The sequence below is a fragment of the Alligator sinensis genome, unplaced genomic scaffold (assembly GCF_000455745.1).
Source record: "Alligator sinensis unplaced genomic scaffold, ASM45574v1 scaffold730_1, whole genome shotgun sequence".
Taxonomy (NCBI): domain Eukaryota; kingdom Metazoa; phylum Chordata; order Crocodylia; family Alligatoridae; genus Alligator; species Alligator sinensis.
The window spans coordinates 2143061-2165595 of record NW_005842027.1 but is presented as its reverse complement, the minus strand read 5'-3'; the positions used below and the strand labels follow the sequence as shown (position 1 = coordinate 2165595).

At 40.7% G+C, this 22535-nt stretch overlaps 1 protein-coding gene across 2 annotated transcripts in view; it reads left to right on the top strand.

Annotated features, from left to right (window-relative positions):
• Positions 1–10739: 10739 nt before the first annotated feature.
• The window catches only part of CPS1 (carbamoyl-phosphate synthase 1), a 144163-nt gene continuing 132367 nt past the window's right edge, over positions 10740–22535 (top strand). For both annotated transcript variants that reach the window (XM_025202494.1, XM_006022276.3), the window contains exon 1: positions 10740–11029. In XM_025202494.1, the coding sequence (XP_025058279.1) occupies positions 10907–11029 (123 nt within the window). In that variant the 5' untranslated portion in view covers positions 10740–10906. The remainder of the gene's footprint in view (positions 11030–22535) is intronic.

Here is a 22535-nt window from a genome sequence, read left to right as displayed (position 1 = left end):
GAGTGGATTAGTCTGAGAAGTATTGGTGGACAGTGGGCACGTCCACACGAGATGCTACATCACCACAGCAACAAGCTACAGCAATGTAGCTCATTGCTACAGTTCTGTAATGTCAGCAGGCACTAACCATGATGCCGCCACTACTGCACAGTAGCAACTAACATACGTAGACATGCCCAGATAATTTTTTCCAATAATTTGAAGAGGCCTTTTCTGAGTCAAGGTCAAAGGTCTTTTCTTTACAAGGTCAAAGGCCTTGGTAAAGACAATGAAGGCAAAATAGGGGGTCTCCTTTGTTCCCTACATTTTACTTGGACCATTCAGAGTGAGAAAAGCATGTCTATGATGGGCCTACTAGCTCCGAAGCTGCACTGTGACTCAGAGTAAACACAGTCAGTAAGGACCCAAAGAATTCTGATCACCGCCCAAGTGCTGATCTTTCCAAAAATGCTTAGTAGTGAAATGCCACGATAGTTGTTACAGGCACTGGGGTTGCATTAATTCTTGTACAGTGTGACTATATTAGCATCTTACATATCTTGTGGTACTGTCCCTATTGTCCAGCAGTGAGTAAGAAGCTTGTACAGGTGGCAAAGTAGTACATATTTCCCATACTAGATTATTTCAATGGGAATGCTTTCTTTTCCACAGTATGATTACTTCCATGGTCTTGCCAATGGCCATATTGTCTATGAAGGCTACTGCTGAAAAATAAATCCCAACCATCCACTCCTAATTTTTTTAATCCCTGAACCTGGGAATGGAGCAGTAAGAACACATCTGGGACATCTCCTACCACCATTCTTAAGCACATCAGAGGTTGAAATCTCAGAAAAGCAGGGGGGGGAACAAGTTTGAACCCCTTGCACCCTCCAAACGAAGGGAGGGTGCCCCATAAAAGAAACAGCTGCTGCTGCCCTTGTATAAACCAAAGGTGGGAGTATAGGACTTTGCTCAGAAGTTCTGGTCTAGTAGTGCTCAATCTTCTGGCCCTATAGGCCTGATGGGTGGCACAGGGGGACCTCCATGTGCCAGGTTTGGGGTAGTGCATCACCCACATGCACTGGAATCAGGACCTGCATGCCTGATTCAGCACACAGGGCCACTCTATCCAGCCTGTGAGGCTCCCCACAGATCATGAAAATTGCCACTACTATTCCTTGCCACCAAATTTTCAAACCTGTGGGGTGTACCTCAGATTGGATGACCAGGTGCTGGGGCCTGGGTCTGGCCTGCATCCCTATTCTATTCTAAAGTTGAGAACATTTTTGTGATGGTGGTTTTAGTGAAATGGGTATGTTGCCACAAAAAAGTTTTGGTTTCAATAAATTCCCATTTGCCAATGAAAAAATATTTAATAAAAAAGTTGCAACCAGCTCTACTGAAGCAATGTGAATTCACAAGTATACACACACATCAATAAATGTATTTATTTAGATAGATAAACTGCTCGAGCATGGGCTAATGGTGTAGCCTTCAGTCTATGGACAAGCCATTTTATTTTTAGTTTACTCAAGGACAAGATGTTTCTGCTTTCATGTGCTACAGCAAACAATCTGGGGGTAGGGATTTGTTTTCATTAGAGTCTACCAAATACTTACTGACATTATGTTTTCCCCCTCCCGTGGAAGTCATGGTATGAACTTTGAACAAGTCTGGCTAATCTTTCATTGCAAGGAAGGTCACATTATTTTTTAAATTGTCACAAAGAACGTGTAGCCTCAGGGTGTTCATGTCTGTCTGTGTAGGTTTTTCTTTTGTAGAGCCAGTTCACCTTGCTTGGTATGGCCCTGATCTCCCAAAGTGGCCCACAAGGACAGACCACAGGAACACGTGGAAGCCCAGTAGAAAAGCGCAATAAAGATAACTTCCAAATACAGGCCCTTTATAAATTCCTGTCTGGTGAAGATGGCAGTGAATGAAAAACCTCAGTATTTCAGTAACCAGTGTTGAACCCTGTTTATTACTGTGAGAGGTTATGGTCTTAAACATCTGTTCAGGCCTATCTGCATCATTCTAGGACTGTTGTGGTATTCTGAACACTTTGCATCGCTGTGAAAATAAGAACAATTAATCTTCAAGCACTGAGACTTTATGGCTTAGTTTGAAGCAAATTGTGTTACGGTTTTAGCAAATACTGTTAGTAAGATAAATCCTGCAGACCTGTGTTACAATTTCTAACTCCAAAGGGAATTTGTACAACTGGTTTCTTGAAACAGTGTGAGCTTCCTTTAGCAGAAATAAGTACTTAAATCAGCTGATTCTGGAGGCAGCTGCTAATCTGTGTGGCAATGGAATTTGACCCATTTCCAAGACTTTGATTCCGTTTCTTTTGCTGGAGATAAGGAAAGGGCCTTATCTGTGTCAAATTTGGGAGAAACATAGGATCGATATCCCAGGTAGCAGACGAGCATAGCTTTAGCAACTCAAGCCTGAAAAAGAAGATTAATCTCCTTGAAAATGAGTTTTAGCTAACTTGGGAATGGATATGCCAATCTTGTTTCCTGTTAAAAAGTTTATAAATCTTATTGGTCAAAAGTCTGTTTGTTTTGATTCCTGCTCATATAAAAGATTTAAAAAAGAAAAGAAGTGCTGAGATGGGTAATTAGGAGTTAATGAAAAAGTTTGTTATTCCTTATTTCTAGTAACTTAAAATTTTTATGTAACTTTAAGCTGAGAATTTACCTTTTTAAATGCATTGCTATTATAATTTTCTTTTCTCTCTCTTTTTTTTTTTTACAAAACAAAAGCTTTTTAGTGGCTTCTATAGAACTGGGTTATATTAATCTGAAATTTCATAAGGACTTCTGGCTAATCATTAAGATAACTATGGTCTGTATGCTTATAACATTTACTGCTTTACTTATTGCTGCTGTGTTTGTTTTAAAGTATTTTTCCTCTTTTATAAAGGAATGTAGAAGATGGAGAGTTCAGAAATGCATGTAAATCCTAGGGGTCTCTCTAAAAATCTAGTGATTGTCATTTTCAGTGGTGCATCAATATTAGTCCTGGATTGTGTGTGCGCGCGTATAAAATAAAAAATGCATCTTTTAAAATTTTCTTTTTTTGACTTTTCATTTAAAAATGGTACACAAGTTTCCATTTATTTTTAATTTAAAATTTTCATTTCATTTTGTTTTTACTTTTACCTAAGTAAAATGAAATTTTCAACTTAACAAGTCTCTTTTTTGAACTTTTTGACAAAAGGAAGAAAATTGGTTTGTTCAAAAGGTTTTTTCTATTAAATTAGATTTTTCAAATAGATCTAGTCAATAAAAATTTTTTTAGAGGTTCCTATCAAGCTTTTGGTTTTAGTGAATTGCAAAACTTGGAGAGGTATATTTTGTGCCCTCAAGACTTTCTTGGTTGTAGTCCAGCTCATGATAAGCCACCAAGTTTTACGTGATTTTATTTATTTATTTTTAAATCCAAGATTGCAAATCAACTTAGAGGCCCTTAAAGCTGGGTTTGGGGTAGTGAAGAAGTCAGACAACCTAGATAGAATTGTGGGGCTAGTAATGAAATTCCACCTAACTGAGAAGGCTTTTTTGAGGTGCTTAGCAATTTAGCATACAGCATGAGAAAAGGGAACAGATTTGTGGTTTCAAAGTGTGTATAATACGTATCGCCGGTATCATTTTTCTGTCTGGCAACAAAACTATGCATTTTGAAAATGCTTTAAACTCTTCCATAGAGTCTAATTCCTTAATCCCAGTGGTATTTGATTTTTATAGTTACTTCCATTGAAAACAGTGGAATTGCTTATAAAGAAAGACACCAAATAATATGACAGGCTGACAAAATTAGATGATTGAGAAGTAAACCAGAGAATTCCAAAGAACCCTTCTTGAGTTATGGGGAAGAAAAGGCACAAATTCAAGATGTTGCCGAAGTACAATGTATATTTTCTCAAAAGCCTGGATCAGGAAGGTGAATGCTCACTGCTTTATACAATGTATTCAGATATATGGTCCAATAATGTATAGAAAAGGGCTATGATCGTAGTCGTTTTAGCCTTATCTTAGATGATTCCACTATTCCAAACTTTCTGAGATTAATCAGGTAGACTTTTTCTTTCTTTTTTTTTTAAATTTAATTTGGTATATTTTTTGTTTCCAGTATACCAGACAAACTAAGGCAAGTGGAAGGAGGCAGTTTCCCATGTTTGGACCTCCACACAGACAAAAAATAAACAGAGAAAAAGAGTATGGGTTTGAAGCCATAGCTCTTGCTTGCCCCAAACTCCCACTGTATTCCAACGGCATATCAGTTACTATGGATGAACTTCCTTTCTCTTTACTCATGTGGACTATATTTGCAGGAAAACGTACTACTCCGTGTGATTTACGAACTGCATGCATTCTACAATGCTATCCTTCTCCAGAAACATCTCATGTGCAATAAAAATCACAAGCTTTGAAGCCTAATCAATGTACAGTGGTTCTTGTTTTGCTTCTACTGCATCAAGCAGAATCAGTCTGTGACCAGGAGCATTAGACCTTTTTTTAAAGTAAAATGAGCGACGAGACTCTCCAGTAATGATCTTCTACCAGTTGTTTGGGCTTTAAGGGAAAGCTTAAATGTTATTAAATGTAATTGCAAGTGGTGGAAAATGTGAACTGAGCTGTTAGAATTTAAGCCTAGATGTTGCCTATGATCTTCTATTAATTTTCTCTCCCTGCTGCAAACCACAAAATAAAATAAATAGCATATGAAACCCCGCCCCCACCCCCCAACAAACCCCGTTAATGGTAATAGGTCAGATAATAAAACTAAAGCCTGTGCTTTATTTCTATCCCAGATCTTTCCTTTTAACCACTCCCGTTATGCTCACATGAGGGTCACCTTTTGTTTTGAAATCCTTGGCTTGTGACATTTTGCATCATAATTATCTTGCTGTGTAAACATTGTTGGTTTTGTTGGAAGCATTTCATCTGGTTTGGTGCTGGTTCAGAGCACCTGGTCTGAAAGCATAGCAAGCAGGCTTTCTCTCCTGCCTTGTTGTTTGGGGGTCATGTGATAGGATGTGCCTGTGGCTGCTAACTCTTTCACATGTGAGCAAGATAACTTGTAGTCTTGGTGATGCCTAGAGAGAAACAAACTGGAGTTACACACTCTGACGTAAAAGGATATTTGACAAAATTGTCAATAGTGCAGCCTGGGTGAAGAGTAACATCAATGGCTCCTATTCAGTCCTTTTGTGGAATCCCTTGGAGTAGTCTTGTTGTTGGATCCATAGAAATCAAGGCCTGATTGGAAAGTTTTTGGCATCTCTTAGGATAAGACTCTTAAGTGCTTCTGAAAATTTTACCCCAAGTGATTTTTTAGGCCTCACTGATACATGACTGTCTGTAGTTTTGAAAATGGGGCTAAGACCCCTTGGCTATGTCTACGTGATTTCGTCAGCACTCTTGAGTCTGCAGCTAAAAAGAAACCCTCACTTATGTGGTCCTATTTCTATGCCACACACTCCAAACTCCAAACAAAACAAGGTGGAGTGAACTGCTTAGGAGGGGTGGGCAGACAGACAGACACATATCATCATTTGCTCTTCAAGAGAGTGAGGAAGAAGGTACCCCAACAGCAACTTCTCACTGCCCCATTTCTGGTTTGGCCTTTGTGGAGTAAGAGGAGGTGAATGGAGTGTGCTCAACAGCACCAGGAAAGTGGGCATAGGAATAACCTAAGACATTTTGGTGTTTTATTCTAATGTGTTAGGGGTTGGAAAGTGTCAATCAGAAACCACTGTGAACCAAGCAGTCTGAAAAGGGGAAGTCTTCTCCCTTCAGTACCTGAGTTTTAACTTGAAACCTATTAAAATTAAAATTGTTTCAGAACCAACTTTTATCACAAATAAGTTAACTTCCTGTCCTCCTTTGTACTAACACCCATCATTCACACAGAGTGAAGTGCTGCTTAAACCTTCTCTAGTTTTCCTCCATGTTTCCTCCATGTTTCTAGTTTCCTCCATGTTTTCACCAGGGTTCAACTCAGATTATTTTCTGAATCCCTCTTCTTCCTGAGAGCACATGTTCAGAACAGAGATCTAAAACAGCTGGCAGATGGGAAGATTTGTTTTCAAACCCACCAGAAAACTACAGAAATACAAGTCCTGTGTTGTTCAGGTCACTTGTGCTCTTAAATCCTTTAGGCGTTTTTTAAAATCTCCCCCGGTAGTTTGTGGGCACATCTACACATGCATTAATGTGCCGTTGCTACTATGCATTAAATTTAGTACCTCTAATACGAGGTACTAATTAAATGCACAGTAGCTGGTGCTACTGCACATTAGCAACAGCACAGTCTTTTTGTGATGCTTAATGTGCAGTAGGCTAATTCTACTGTGCCTTAGCATGGCTTTTGTCATGATGCACTAATATTCAGTAGAATTAGTCTACTGTGCGTTGTCTCATGTCCTGTTACACTAGTGTAAATCCATAATGTTTCAATTGAATTGGTCTTTTCAGTTGCTCTATCTCACACCTGTTTTTTACAGTGGACCTCAAAAGAGTTACTCTGGTTTTACTCTGATGTAACTGGGCACATCTACACGAGACATTAAATTCGCAGTAGACTAATTCCACTGCGCATTAGTGCGCCATGGCAAAAGCTGTGCTTATGCACAGCAGAATTAGTCTGCTGCACATGAGCATCACTAAAAGACCATGCGCCAGTGCTTCTGTGCAGTAGCGCCAGTTACTATGCACTGAATTGGCACCTGTTATTACAGGTACTAAACTTACTGTGCAGTAACAATGGTGCATTAATGCATGGTGGAGGTGCACCCACCGAGATGTGAATCTGGACCAGTATGTCCAGAAATTCTCTTGATTTTCTTTTCTTTTCTTTTTCTTTTCTTTTTTCCTCTGCAAATAAGAATTGGTTTTGTAATGTAATTTTGAGAAGAACTTGAAATGACAGTCATTTTACTGCAATAGCTATAAGAGCTGAGATGGATGTCTAGATAGCTCTGCCATTAAACCTGCAGAGGCAGTTGTATAATTTTAATATCAGGTGAAAATAATGAGAATATTGCTATAATAGCCATAGTTAAAATAATGTATCTTTTTTCCCTTTGTGACATGGGCCAGAAGAGCTGTGGCAGTTATGTAAAATCCAGAAATCTGTAGATTTCTTTCAACCCTGTCTCCATTTTAGTTACATTTCTATCTACTCCCCGTAAGTCATGTATAGCCAAATTCTTCCCTCAGAGGGGATAAGGAAGTTCATCAGATTGGACTAGAGAATTTTTGCTGAATTCTTGTATTGGATGTGCGCTGTGGGTTGGCCCTCTAAATCAGTTGATATTCTGTCCATGAAGGGCACAGATCACAGCACATTCACAGACCTGCTGTAGCTTCATTTCTGGCCTCTGTTCTGGACTCGTATATACAGCCAAAGCTGCCATATGTTGGCTGCAGCCATAGGTTTATTCTGGAGGGGGTCCTAGCACAACGAGACTCTGATCTTCGGTATGCCTTTTTTACCCACTGTCCTGATACTAGCCATGAAGCAAATAAAGCTGTGTCTTCCTTAATGGGCACATTGTGCATTGAAGCAAAACTTGTAGTTGTAAAATCAGAAGACATTTCAGCATCAAGCATCCTGGGGGTGTGCATGAGTGAAATAAAATAGGGTGGTTCAGTCCAGTTTTACAATCCAGATTTTCCACCATGACCCTCAGCATGACCTGTTTGATCTGCTGTCCCTAAGCACCTGGTCAGCCACTACAAAGAGAATTGCAAAATATCCTATTTGCAGTGCATATTTTTTTTCTCCAAAGAAATTTGTTTAATTTAGGATGGCAATAGTTCCCCCCACATCAGCAGATGACCCATTGATTGACTTCAGATAACCCCTCCTCATGATTCCTGGTCACATTCAGAGCCTTGCTTAATTTCATTGGCTTGTTTGCACACTGTTCAACACTCTCCCCCCTGTTCTTCAGGGTGTTTGCATGGTTATATTGAGTGTTACTGGAAGGTAGAAAGGCTGAGTTGACAATTGTTGCACAAAGTATCTGACCATTTTTTTTAAATGTTCTTGTTTCAGAAGGTTACCCCCTGGTGGATGGTCCATGCAGAGCCCAGTATGCCATGAGACCTTCATGGGACTCTTCTGGGAGTGGTCCTACAGGCAAGATACTGGACACAATGTTCTCTAATCCAGTAAAAATACTTAGTGTGCTTAATGTTAAGCATGTTTTTAAGCATCTTCCTTCACTGGGGGCCCCAAGATAACATGAATGAAGGTGCCTGGCAGCTCCAAGTGCGCCAGCAATGAGGCGAGTATTAAAGATGGAACAGAAAAGGATTATGGAAGCTTAACATACATGAAACAAGTAGCTGCTCCTTCCATTTCTAGGCCATACTGACTACAGAAGAGCTGCACTGGATCTGGTTGGCTGTATAGATATGAATATTGTCCCCACATGGGACAAAAAACCTGATTTCCTAGGCTTTCTGTGGGATTAGAAGTCTCTACTACAAGCTCTGCTATAATGAAACTTTATTTTTCCTCCTTAAATGAAAATTTCCTGGAGTTTTCATGCTCTCGCTGAATTAAGTTTTGCATAAACTCTATGCATAGCAAGTTTGTTTTAACAACCCCTCCACCCCCAAACATAAGTCTTTGTTCAGCATGAATTAGTCTTGTTTGACCTCAGTGGGAACAGTATCACCCTTCCCTCTGCCTCTCCTTTAAAAGTTCTGCTGCAACTTTATTTTAATTGAATTAATAATTGATCACAACTAAGATTTTCACATATGACTAGGGTTTTTAGATGTTTCCATTTTGGTGTTCTGAATTGAGGCATCCAAAAATGGAAGCACTGAAAATCCTTATTCATTTAAAAATCTTGGGCAAAAGGTTTTATAACACCCTTGACTATTGACCATAGTTATTTTTACATTGTAGAGTAACTGTCTGATAAGTGTGTTTCTTCATTTAAAAGAATGTAAACACCTATTTCTAATATGCATTTCTACATCTTCCTTCTACTCCATACCTAGGCAGGATATAGTGTAAACTAATATGAAACAAAACACAGCCTTTCCACCAGACCTGCTAAATATTTTCAAGATCATGTTGGTAAAAGAAGTTACCATCTTCATACTTGTTTTTTGTCAATATTTCAGATGTTACCATCTGATTGATATTCTGGCTTGGTAGTGTTATGCTTCTCTGCTATCCTTGAGCCCCTGAATGAATTTACCCTGACATTCAGGAGGGATGATGAGATATAAGAAAGCATACTGACAGGAAAAAAAATCAGCCTGCTTTAAGGAAAGTTTGAGCTCCAGCAGTGAGGGTTTCCTGCTAGATACAAACCATCAGTTTGCTTCATTTTGCCAGGCTTGTGCAGTTGAATTGTTTCTTTCAATTATTTGTTATTTCTTATCCTGGTCTTTATTCAGGACAAGATGTTTATTCAGGGAAGCACTTAAGCAGATATTTGAAGTCAAGCACATATTTAAGTGCTGTTCTGAACAGGGACAGTCTTAACCATGTGCTTTAAAGGTTTTATTAAATAGAGGTCTCTTTTTGGAATACCTGATATATTTGCTGGCTATTGGAAGTCAACAATTCATAGACTAAATTTGAGATAGAAGGGTTCAAGAGAGAAACAAAAGTTTAGGAATTGTTTCCTGTTGTTGCAGGGGTCATTTGTTTCATCTCATGATGTTACAGAGGCTTTGAAGAAGGAAGTGGTTTTGATATTTGAGGAGTAGTCTTTTTAACCCTGGACTTGTTAATAGACTTTACAAGTCAATTTAATAACTAAAATAAATTATATTACACCTTACCTGGCATAATTACCATCAGTGTTGCCAATGAAAGGAAGCTCTGTTCACCAAACCCAACTGCTGATTAGGGTAATGTTTTTAAAGTACTCCATTGGCACACAAAATGGAGTAATGTGACTAGGATCACATTCAACTGGCTTTGATTTTCTAGCCTGAATGACCAATATCCATTTACAGCTGGATCACCTGGGGGTTTTGACATCAGTCTCATGTCATGAACTGGGGTTGTAACAAGGTGCTTTAACCCCTCTGTGACTGCATCACTCATGTAGTTAATGGTGCAGCACCAATTTACACCAGATATGGATTTGGCCTACAGTAGTTCTCTGGGAAGAAAATGAAATATGGAATGACACTACTTTTTTTTTGTACGAATGTATGTATTGTACAAATTAGAGCATCTAATTTGTACAATACATACCCTAAATATTACCAAGTAGTGTCAAATATTGGACCTAGGTATAAATTTATACACATTCATGTTCTAAAGAGCTTATTCTTCCCCTTTTCTTACTTTCATTCCTATGAAACCACAGAAATTATTTCTTTTGAGGAAAGAGAATTTGTAATGCACACTCAAAATCACAGAACAAGTTTTGGCAATTCTAACATGCGTAGAAAATCTCTCTGCTCTCTTTTAGACTCTGAAGCAGTTGAGAGAATAAAAGCTATTGCTCCTACTCTACTCTGTGTGTTAGGCAATACTCTGGAATATTATTTTAGTGTGCTTGAGCTCTGTTTAATGCATTGTATGAACAGTTTCTCTGATTGGTACCTGCAGCTCTTGCTCTCATCCAATAGGCAGAGCTGGTATTTGGTATATGATGTAATTCATATGATAAGCTTATTGGCCATTTCTGTAAAAGTGTTGCAAGCATTTCTCCCTCCCACCTTGGAGAAGGTGGAGCTTCCCTGAAGTCTTTTAATGGCAGAATGAATGGGAAAGCAAGGGAGTGCTTTGCTATTCTAGTTGCTCTTCTGTTTTCTTTCACAGGAGTTTGCAAACATCTGTGATTGCCTGTGTCAAAGACTTAAAAAGATTATAAGTTGGAGGTAGATATCTCTACATTTTTCTGTGGTTACCAGTCAACATCCTCAAGATGACAAGAATTTTGACAACTTGCAAAATGGTGAAGACTTTGAAAAACAGAGCTGGATTGTGCAAAGCTAATGCTCCTTGCTGGAATTTATTAAGAACTGGTACCAGACTGCTAAGTATCAAGGTAATAATAACCAAACTCTCCCACGTTTGTGTGTGTGGCTGGCATGCAGATAAATATCTTGCTGCAGATAACGTTGCTTACTTAGAAACATTAAACTGAGTCAAACTGTTTTTGAGTCCTAACTTATTAGTCTGTTTGGCTACAGAGTTTTACTAAGCAAGCACCTTTCTGTGTAGTCTGACTTGAAAATTGCAGAGTGAATTGCACCAAAAGGTGAAAGTTCATGATTCCTGTTAACGATTAGAGAGGTATTTTCCTGTCAAATACCCTAGATCTACTGAGTGCTGATACCTAAAAGAACTGATTGTTCGCAGAGACTCAGTTTAGCAAAACTCTTAGACATATATATAATTTTAGGTATGTGAATAATTCCATTAGAATCACTAAAATAGGTATATTTGCCTTGTGATATTGGAGGATTTAATTCTCAGACTTTTGTTGGAAGTAACTGGAATTAGTCAGCTCCTTGTCCATCTCATGAGTCCCTTGATTTTAGTACAATCAGTTTGGATCATTAGGATTTTACCAGTCTTCAGTTCTGAGAGCTGGATTCTCCGGGTGGTTTTCTCCACCTTTTACGCATGTTGATTTCAGTGGAGTTCTCTTGGTATAGCACACTGTTGAACTAGGCCCTCTCTCTGAATTTGGTTGTGCTGTTAATGAAAATGTCCACAAGAGGCCAGCCCAGACATCAGCAGGCTGCTTGCACATATAGCCTGCAGCAATAACAGTACAGTGTTATTAACATGTTTCAGAATTTAGTTTCAGTGAGTGGTAAAGGAAAGCTGGAGGGGGAATTGAGCTATGATATCCAGTGGTGTCTCTTAACATGGACAGTTCCATGCTGTGACACCAGTCATTGCTGCCTTTTGCCCATGGAGGACTCTGGTTTCCCTAGATACATTGTGCATTGGTGAACTGCCCTAACAAGCAGCCCTGCTAAGTCCTGCCAACACATCTGCCAGAATTAAATCTTAAACCATGAATTACCGCCAAATTGAGGAACAGTGAAAGAGGAAAAAGCCTTCCCTATCTAACATACAAGCCTTCATTTCACTCTGTCCCATCTGGCACCTATGGAGGCTAGAGAAACATGAACACTTGCACTGTCATTGATGTGGTCTCTAATAGACCCTGCCTTCCTGCTTCCACTTCTTCCTGGGGTATACGCTCAGCATGAACAGTCATTAGGGGTACCCCACCTGAAAATACAGTGCAGAGCCCTTTCTGCTAGAGAACTAAATCCACTATCAAACTCAAGTCTTGCCTTTGCTCAGGTAAGTGTCATCTTGTGATGCTATAATTGTGCTTGGCAAGTTGGACATCTACAGCTCTGCCCAAAGCAACTGTTTAAAGAGGCACAGTTAAAAAAAGCATGCAAATGAACACATGATACTGTCTTTCTTATGGCAAGTGTACTGGTCTGACAGGCCATGGGTACTGAATTAAATTCAGTGAAACTTCATTGTCTTGGCAAGCTACAGAAATCTTGCTGAAGTATTATAAAAAACCCAAGACTGAGCCCAAAGGCATGTGTGTGCACGTGTCAAGGGTTCTGCCTAGTACAGGGTTCTGGCTGTGCTGAGGATCTGATCCCCAGGCCTCTTTGAAAGCACTTGGGTTGGCAGGGACCAACCCAAGATAGTAGATTGGTATCTACTATCTAATGGCAGATAGTAGGTTGCTACAATGCCATTTCTCTCATCTCCCTCTCTTTCCTTCCGGAGTCAGAAATAGTTTTTTCATCACATATTGAGGTGAAGGTCTTATGAATCCTAATTATTTGAGAGGATATCTTTTTTTCACTTACATCTTGGAATACAAAGTGCATCTCTCTTTTAAACTTTCCTTGGTCACTTGGGTTGCACTGGTTCTTTTCTGAGCTTAGATCTACCTGGAGGAAATGCAAATTTTCTTAGCAGAACCTCTGTTGGCATATCACTGCCTGCATTTTTATGTCATTAGGACATGTCCATAATGGCATGTTGCTAGTGACTGTATGTCAGATGAGGACTTGTGTTAGAGAAAGTGAGTTCCCATATTACATCATATTGGTTTACATTCGTTTATACACGAGTGGTGATGGAAGGTGAATAGTGCTGACAGAAATTTGTTGTGTAGTTCAGGCCTTCCTCTAGTTTATGGTAAGTGGTTTTGCCTCTATTTGTTCATGTCAGTAGATTCAGGTAGTCTGTTAGCATGATAGTCTTCTGCAGGAACTTATACCGCTGATTTTAAATGATTCTTCCCATTGATCTAATGAATTGATGTCTTTGGATCCAGTCTGACACCTTGCATACTTTTCAATGACAAAACTATGGTATAATTCACATGCAGTTTAACATGTTGGCAATACTGCATAAGGATGAGGTCTACATGGCCATACCATACGTAGTGCCCAAATAAAAAGGTTTGACATTATGGAAAACTGCTGAGCTATTTTTGTCTTGTTACATTATTTTATATTCTAGTGCTGAACTTTACACTTGTAAAGCTACATATGGAGCAACGGACAAACACTACTGGTACTGTATTCATAATACATTCATCCCAAGAGACACTGGCTTATCTATTATTCAGCCTAGCTTCTGTTAATGGTACATTTTAGTGTATTGAGGAAAGTAGGTGATGTGACCCAAAGGGTGTGGCAGGCGAACAGAGCAAGTATATCTATACCATGGCTGATTGAGCACAGTGAGATAACATTCAGCTGATAGAAAAAGTGTTGGGCTCTAAGAAGTTGTTAGATTTGTGTTTGGACAGGCTTCTTGCAGATTTCATCCCTTCTCCCTTACTGCTAGCCAGTTGGCAACAGCAGCTTCCTTCTAATATTTGTTGGATCACCTGTTGTGCCCTCTCTGCTAACAGCAGTGAGGTGGGGTGAGTTTTTGTGTACATTCCTAATTGTCTTGTTGATACCTTCAAAACAAGTGCTTGAACTTATGGAGGTTGAATGTGAATAAAGTAACATCCTAAGATATGCAATGGCACTATTGGTTGATCCTTCTGCAGAGGAACTTTGTGTATAAAAACATTGGCATCTACTGCCTGAGCTAAGGACCAAGTGTCCATTACTTGAAAGGCCATAGCAAGCTCCATAAGGAACCATACACATGTAACCATTACAGCAAGACAAAGACCTACCTGGCTCTGAGATGGGATACTTGATAAATTTACTATTGGGTGATATTTATTTTTCTTTTATCCATTTTTTGGGGTTCAAAATACTTTTGATTTAAATGGCATTTTTTTCCAAGATAAGTGTTAATCTGTTCTGAGCTTTTCATTTAAAAACAAGTTAGTATTTTTTTTCAGACCTTTCCAAAACAAACCTTAGAGAAAGTATTGTAAAAATGCATAATTTTTACTTATGGAAGATAAAGTAAACTTTTCAAATGCGGCTAAACATTTAGTTTCAGGCATATGTACAGCAAAAAGTCAGATGACACATTTCAGCACAGCTTTTTCTAAAAATGGTAAATAGACATCTCTACTCACGTTTAATTTTTCAGCGCAGATACTTCTCCAAGCTTTGCTACTTCGCCAGCTAATGTGATTGGAATTAAGCAGCCAATTTGTAATGAGATTTTTTTTTTTTTGTAATGAGCCTCCCTCTTTTTCTTAAACTTTTTTGCTTGTTTGCAGGTTACCTCTAACTTTGTGGATTGATTTGAGAATAGCTGTCTGCAAATTGCTGGTGTTCACCATTTGAGTTACATTGCTAAGATAAGGGAGGGTGTTTTTCTTGCATGATGGGAGCAGCGTACAAGCATTATTGGTGCAAATACTTGCACATGTATAAATATAAAAGTTGAGTTTTGCAAAATTTTATGGATCTTGAAATTTTTCTCTCAAAGTTTTGGGATGGCAAAATGTATATGCCACAATATTCACAGAAAGCAACTGTGATAGAATTGCTGAAGATATTTCTTCAGAAAGGTAAACTGATATTTGCAAACAGTGCCGTAGCAAGAGGGGGAGGGGGACAAGCAGGGTGACTGCCCTGGGTGCCTAGGTGAAGAGGTACCAATAGGTGCTTCCCAAGCAGGATGGGGTGTGGGCCAGAGCCACAAAAGGCTCATTTGGGGGGGCACGGAGATGGGGGAAAGGTGGCTCCTGCCACTGTGCCCACTCCTGGGCAAGCATGAAGGGGCGTGTGCCACTGGGATCTGTAAGCAGGGCGAGGGCAGGCTGCTGCTGCGGGTTTTGCCTTGGACACCAAACTTCATTTCTACAGCACTGTTTGCAAAAATTCCTTTTTGACACTAAATATGATTGATCAGTATAAAGATTTCATGTGTGAGACAGAGCTACTCTAGGTAAGTAGCCTGAAATTGGGGGAATGCTAACCTAGCTGTTCTTTGCCCACCCCCTGCTCCCCTTCCATCCTAATAGTGTTGGCTCTGCCAGTGCTTTGGGGAGCAAAGTTCTCAGGAGGCATGTCTGATACCTGCTTGGAAACTAAGAGAAAGAGGCTGTACTATGCTAACTACTTATAAAAGGGGTAAATTTTTAAGCAAGATCTTGCATGTGACTGAATAGCAGGCCACCTGTCAGTTTTCAGGCAACCTGGCTGTTTATATAGGTTAAACAGGAGAAGACCATCTGTATCCCATTTAGAGGTGGTCTTGAACCAAAAGACCTTACCCACCTCAGAGTATCCATGAAGCTGGAAGGAGAAGCAGGATCTTGATCTGTCTCTGGTATTTGCAGCCCATCACCTTCTTTTTTGCAGTTAGTTTTTATTTTGTTACATATAAAAAATCCCTTTCAAATATGGAAAGCTTTGAACAGGTGTACTTGAATTGTAGAGGTAACAAAACATTGCAGGGATAAAGGAGAGAACATGACAACAGGGACACGTCTAGTCTGATTCTTTCCTGGAGTGGCATATTTATAAAATAAGACTACAATAGTTTAAGGGGAAAAAAGTAACATGGATGAACTAAGAAAGAAGGGGATGCTAAGAAATAGGACACCAAATGTCAAGAGCAGGCAAATAAACTAGGAAAGTTGTCAACATTAGTGAGTTCTGATATTACAGTTAAACTAGCAAAGACAGCAGTTAGGTAGTTGCTCTCTGGATGCATCTGATATTAAGTGCTGTTACTGATTCCCAAAATATCCAGGTCAACTGAATTTTCCCCAGATACTGTAGGATGTACTGGCCCTAGACTGCAAGGGAAAAACAGTAGAAGCTGGAATGTGTCTGTAAGTCAAAATGTGCATGAGCTCAGAACCATGCGCAGTGATGTGGTAACGGTACTGAGCCAACCCTGCAGTCCAGTAACATTAGCACATGATAATAATTCCCTAAATCAGAATCTTGTTAGAACAGTCTGTCTTGCAAGTTTCCTGGAAATTTTTCTCTCTCTTCTGGCTATGGATACCGAAAAAAATCCCTGCTTCATATTAGCTCTGTCACTTCTACTGCCAGCTGATGCCAAACAAATACAAAGGCATCTTCTTCCTTTTTTGTAAATAACTACTTCTGAGATTCAAAAAAAGCTCAGCTACACATTCATTTCTTGGGATGGAAACTTCCCATAGTATTTCCAAAAAATTAATTAGAATAATTTTAATAAAATAGAACTAACTAGAAGAATTCTATTTAGAGTTAATTAGAATTACCATTTTTTCCCTGCACTTCATCCATATTAGCTTCCACTGGACTCTTTCAGAGGTGCCCCCTGTATAACTTGGAGTCAAGTTGGCAGAATTCCTGCATTTGGCCCTGTATGCAGATTTTAGTTTTTTCATGAATTTAAAGTTTTGTGCAAAGTGGCTGATGGACGGTATTAGAGAATGAGCTCCTGTGACTGTGCAGTAGTGGTGTAAATGATTCTTTACTGCTCCATCACTGTAACTAAACCCTGAAATACAAATGACCCTTCTCAGTGAAAGAGTAGTTCAGCCCTCAGAGCAATTTACTCCTTCCTCCTTTCTATTGCTAAGAGCAATTGGTATTTTTGTGAGGTGGACTCCAGCCATTCAGAGCTAACCTGAGATTTCACCTTGAAGAAGTGGCCCTCAGGGGGATATTCATGATAAGAGGGAATTTAGGATAACTGGATTCACAATAATGGAGTTTCAGTACATTTTAGAAATGGGCAGAAAGACTTCAGCTGAAGCTCTTATCATTTAATGCTCATCTGAGGCCAATGCAGTTAAGTAGGGATGTAAAGAGTAGTACAAGTAATAAATAGAAGTCTTGTAACAATATAGCCAACTTGGTAAGGAGAGGATTTGGGAAAGCTATAAAAACCACCAGGAGCAAGCTAAAAATATAATTAGAAGAGCAAAAAATAAAAAAAATTGAACGCTGACTTTAGAGACTATTTCAGACAACTATAAAAGGGCTCTTCAAATATATTTGAGGCAGACAGAAAATAAAAGAGAAAATTGGTCCATGGGAATTGGAAAGATGGACTGAGGAGACAACAGGTTAGTTAAGCAGTTACAATATTTCTTTCTTTTCAAATAAAAATAAGTTGGTGAGCTGAAATGGATCTCTTAGTTTCAGAGTAGGTAGGATGAGAATTAGAGGGAGAAAATGATGGAAAGGCAGAATGTACTAAACAGTGGACTGGAACCTGGACAGTGTGGATTCAATTCCCAGAGTATTGTATGGCGTTGGATAGGACTTATCTTCCTGTCTCAGTTTCCATTTCTGTCAAATCAGAATGATAATACTCCTTTCTTCTATCCTATGTGTGTTTCATCTGTTTAGATTGTAGGCTGTTCAAGGCAGGGTCTCTTTCTATCTGCATATATGAAATCTAGCAAAGCCCCTAGTAACTGTTACGTGTGTGTTATATGTGAGTATTACATGGCAAATAGTAACGTGCCAATTAGCCACACATTAAGAGCATTGCAGGATATTTCCAAGCCATGAAGCAGTTGCTGTTTCAATGAGCAATTTTTTTTGACTGATTCACCATTTTTATCCAGGGATAAACTGGTTTAACATCTGGCATGTTATGGTTTATGACATGATATTCTCATATAACGTGTGACAAATATAACATCTGCCAGGGGCCTAAGAAAATCACTTGGGATTTCTTTATGCCGCTGTAATATAGAAGCATAGAAAATTAGGTTTGGAAGGGACCTCAGGAGGTCATCTAGTTCAACCCCCTACTCAAAGCAGGACCATCCCCAACTAGATCATTCTGGCCAGGGCTTTGTCAAGCCACGCCTTACAAACCTTCAAGGATGGAGATTCTACCACCTCTCTGGGTAACCTGTTTCAGTGTTTCACCATGCTCCTAGTGAGAGAGTTTTTCTTAATATCCAACTTAAGCCTTCCTTGCTGCAACTTGAGACCATTGTTCCTTGTTCTATCATCTGTCACTACTGAGAACAGTCTAGCTCCATCCTCTTTGGAACCACCCTTCAGGTAGTTAAAGGCTTCTATCAAATCCCCCCTCAGTCTTCTCTTCTGCAGACTAAATAAACTCAGTTCTCTCAGCCTCTCCTCATAAGTCATGTACCCTACCTCCTCCCATCCCCTCCAAGCTATTTTTGTTGCTCTCTGCTGGACTCTCCCCAACTTATCCACATCCTTTCTATAACAGGGCGTGTGCCTGTCTAGACTCGAGTAACCACTCCCGAGTGGCTCAGGGGCGGGTGTTCCTGACCCCGTTTGGCTCTTCCTTGGGCACTCATGTTAGCTGTGCGTCAGCTCCCAGAGAAAGCCCGTGATATGTGCCCGTCATGTCTTGATCTCTTGTTCAAGTGTGGATGGTTCCCCTCTGACTAGGACTTGCTTGGATGCCTATGATCATCCTTGGGGCTCTGCCTCCCCTACACCCTTTTCATGTGCCAACCTGATGGACTTGGCCATACGGCAAATGGTTCCGATATGGACTTTAATGTATTTTTATGGATGCAGCTTCTAGTTGCACACTGTTTGCGGGACAAGGGTCCTTACAGCTGAGTTTGGCCTATAGAGTCCTTAGAGCACCCAGGAGGTCGCTCTCTCTCCTTATGGCCGTGTTCCTTCTGGCCAGTATCCAGGTCAATGGGCCTTCTGAGTCTCTACCTGGAGCCCTGGAGGGCCTCTGGTCCCTCAGCCCTGGGAACAATATATTTTGGCACAATCTCCAGCCCCAGGGGCTATGTAAAATTATAATGAAACCAAAAAAAACAAGAAATTGGAGATGCAATGATCTCTCCTCCCTACTCGTGTGTCTCTGCATGTGAATCAAAGCTTAGTCCTTCCCAGGTGCTTGGCATCCTTCCCAGGTCCAATGACAGGTGCCAATCAATTGGGAGGCAAACTCCTCTTCATGACTCCATCCTAGGTCCCTGACTGGAGGCAGTGCTGGGCATACTGGCTGGGAGCACACGCCGCCTCCAAGCTGTTGCACCTTGGCTCCTTCCTGGAAGCTGGCTTTTAAAGCTGCCTGCCAGCACTGCTGGATGATGTCACTGTCATGCACCAGCCCCAGCCGCACAGCTAAACAGCCGATGGAGCGTGCAACCTGCTTCTTCTGCAGCTGCCAGCTCTTCACCGCCATGCCCGCACCAGATGAGTATTTCCCCATCACAGGGCTTTTGGGGCTGTTCCCTTGGCACCATGAGGTTCTCCCGCTGGTATTCTGCCCCCAGGAAAGGGATCTCTACCCCTTTACTTTTGTCGCTCCATGACAGGGGGCCCAAAACTAGATACAGTACTCCAGATGTGGCCTCATCAGTGCTGAATAGAAGGGAATAATCACTTCCCTTGATCTGCTGGCAACACTCCTACTAATGCAGCCCAGTATGCTGTTAGCCTTCTTGGCAACAAGGGCACACTGCTTATTCATATCCATCTTATTATCTGCTATAACCCCCAAGTTGTTTTCTACAGAGCTGCTGCCCAGCCAGTCAGCTGCCAGCCTGTGCATGGGATTCTTCCATCCTAAGTGCGTGACTTTGCATTTGTCCTTGTTGAACCTCATGAGATTTTTTTTGGCCCAATCCTCCAGTGTGTCTAGGTTACTCTGAATAGTAGCCCTACCCTCTAGTGTATATACTACTCCCCCCAGCTTGGTGTCATCCACAAACTTGCTGAGGGTGCAATCCATCCCATCTTCCAGATCATTAATGAAGACATTGAAAAAAATCGGCCCCAGGACCAATCCCTGAGGCACTCCACTTGATAATGGCTGCTAGCTAGACATTGAGCCATTGATTACTACCCATTGAGCCCAACAATCCCACCAGCTTTCTATCCACCTTTCAGTCCATTCATCCAACCCATACTTTCTCAATTTGCTTACAAGACTGCTGTGGGAGACTGTATCAAAAGCCTTGCTAAAGTGAAGGTATATTATGTCTACTGCTTTCCCTGCATCCAGAGAGCCAGTTATTTCATCATTGAAGGCAATCAGATTGGTCAGCATGACTTGCCCTTGGTGAATCCATGCTAACTGTTCCTCATCACCTTCTTCTCCTCTAAGTGCTTAGAAATGGATTCTTTGAGGATCTGCTCCATGATTTTTCTGGGGATTGAGGTGAAGCTATAGTTCCCTGGATTCTCCTTCATTTCTTTCTTAAAGACAGGCACTATATTTACCCTTTTCCAGTTGTCTGGGACCTCCCCTGATCGCCACGAGTTTTCAAAGTTAATGGCCAGTGGTTCTGCAATCACATCAGTCAACTCCCTCAGCACCCTTGGATGCATTGCATCCATCACCATGGACTTGTACATATTTTATAAACAGTCCCTAACATGTTCTTTCACTACTGAGGGCTTCTCACCTTCTCCACCAAAATGTGCTGCACGGTGCAGTAGTCTAGGAGCTGATCTTGCCTGTGAAGACCGAGGTAAAAAAGGCATTGAGTATTTCAGCCTTTTCCTCATCATCTGTCACTAGGTTCCCTCCCACATTCAATAAGGGACCTACGCTTTCCCTGACCTTCCTCTTGTTGCTAACAGACTTCTAGAAACCCTTCTGGTTACCCTTCATGTTCCTTGCTATCTGCAACTCCAGTTGTGCTTTGGTTTTCCTGATTTCATTCCTGCATCCCTAAGCAATATTTTTATACTCCTCCCAAGTTGTTTGTCCAAGTTTCCACTTCTTGTAAGCTTCCTTTTTGTGTTTAAGCTCACTGAAGAGTTCTCTGCTAAGCCAAGGTGGTTGCTTGCTTAACACAACAAATAACAATAAAAAATATATTGTGAATAGAATAATTGTTGTTGAATTTACTACAGCAAAGGGATGAAGGTACAGCTTTGTATCAACCACAGAGTTCAGATCTAGACTCAAGTCCAAATCCAACAGTCTGTAAAGCTCTAGGGCTGCATCCAGATGATTGTGGATGTGTAGTATGTGGCGCCACAGATCTGTCTGTGGCACCACATACCATGCATAAAAAAGTGGAGTGGTGCATGTGGTGGCAGCATGTGCTGCCCAAAATCAGACCCTAGCTTGCTGGAGCCATGCTCCAGCTGCTGGTCAGTCTCCCAGTTGCAGGAGTGCCATGGCTGCAGCTCCCTGAGGCCCCCAGGGCCCTAGGTAAAGCTTCTAGGCCCAGCACAGTTGCTGGCTCCAGCCTCCCCTACTCCACCCTGGGTAACCTGCCATGCGCCAGAGGGTGCATGGCACTGGCATTTCCCTGAGACAAGTAGGATCAGCACTTCTTTTTGTCCCCAGGGAAATGAATGTCTGTGCTCGTGTGGATATGGCCTAGGTGGTTTGGGGTTCAGCATGGTAAGGAATCTGACCTGAACTGCAAAATTACTATCCAGCTCTGAATGTGGAACTGAATTTCTCCATGCTTTTATTAAGAGTTTGCATCAAGTGTTCTGGTTCATTTTTTCTCTGGTTTGGACAAAATAGGAACTAGCCAAAGTCATCATCTAAATACTGTCTGAAGGGATCTCTTGAGATTTCAAAGAGGTTGGGTTAATTTTTGTAAAGAAAAAAAAAATCTTAATTTTTAGCCAGGAGCCAGAGATACCAAAAATATCAGTGGTGGCTGAAATTACACATACTGAAAATTGCAATCCCTGGGTGCAGCTTCCAGTTGAATTTCCAGACCAAAATAACTTGCTGTAAGGGAGATTTTTGCCTGGGTTGAATGGAAAAGGCGTCTCCGTGTTTGCTGTAGATCTAGCTGATCTTGAAAGAGAAAGTACCTCATAATTACAGTCTGATATCTGCTGTTGAGGAAGTCTGAGCACTGCTATGCTAATGGAAGTGCATAGTTGTCCGGGTGGGTAGAGCAGTCCTGAAGAAACCAAACCTATGGCTTGGATTGAAGGCAAGAAGACTGTCATGACATAGAGTCATAGCATGGCTTATACATCTATATGTACCTGCATACCTACCAAAAAAGTGCACATTACACAGTTGGAAAAACACCACCCGAGCTCGTAAGTTTAGTAGAATTCTTCCCCTAGTTGCTAAATAATAGACTGCATTTTAGTTTAGTAGCATTACAAAAAAGAACTGAAGCAGGTGGGTGTTGGGCTGTAGCAAAAGTATATGTGGGAGGAGAAAAAATCTGGTGGCCA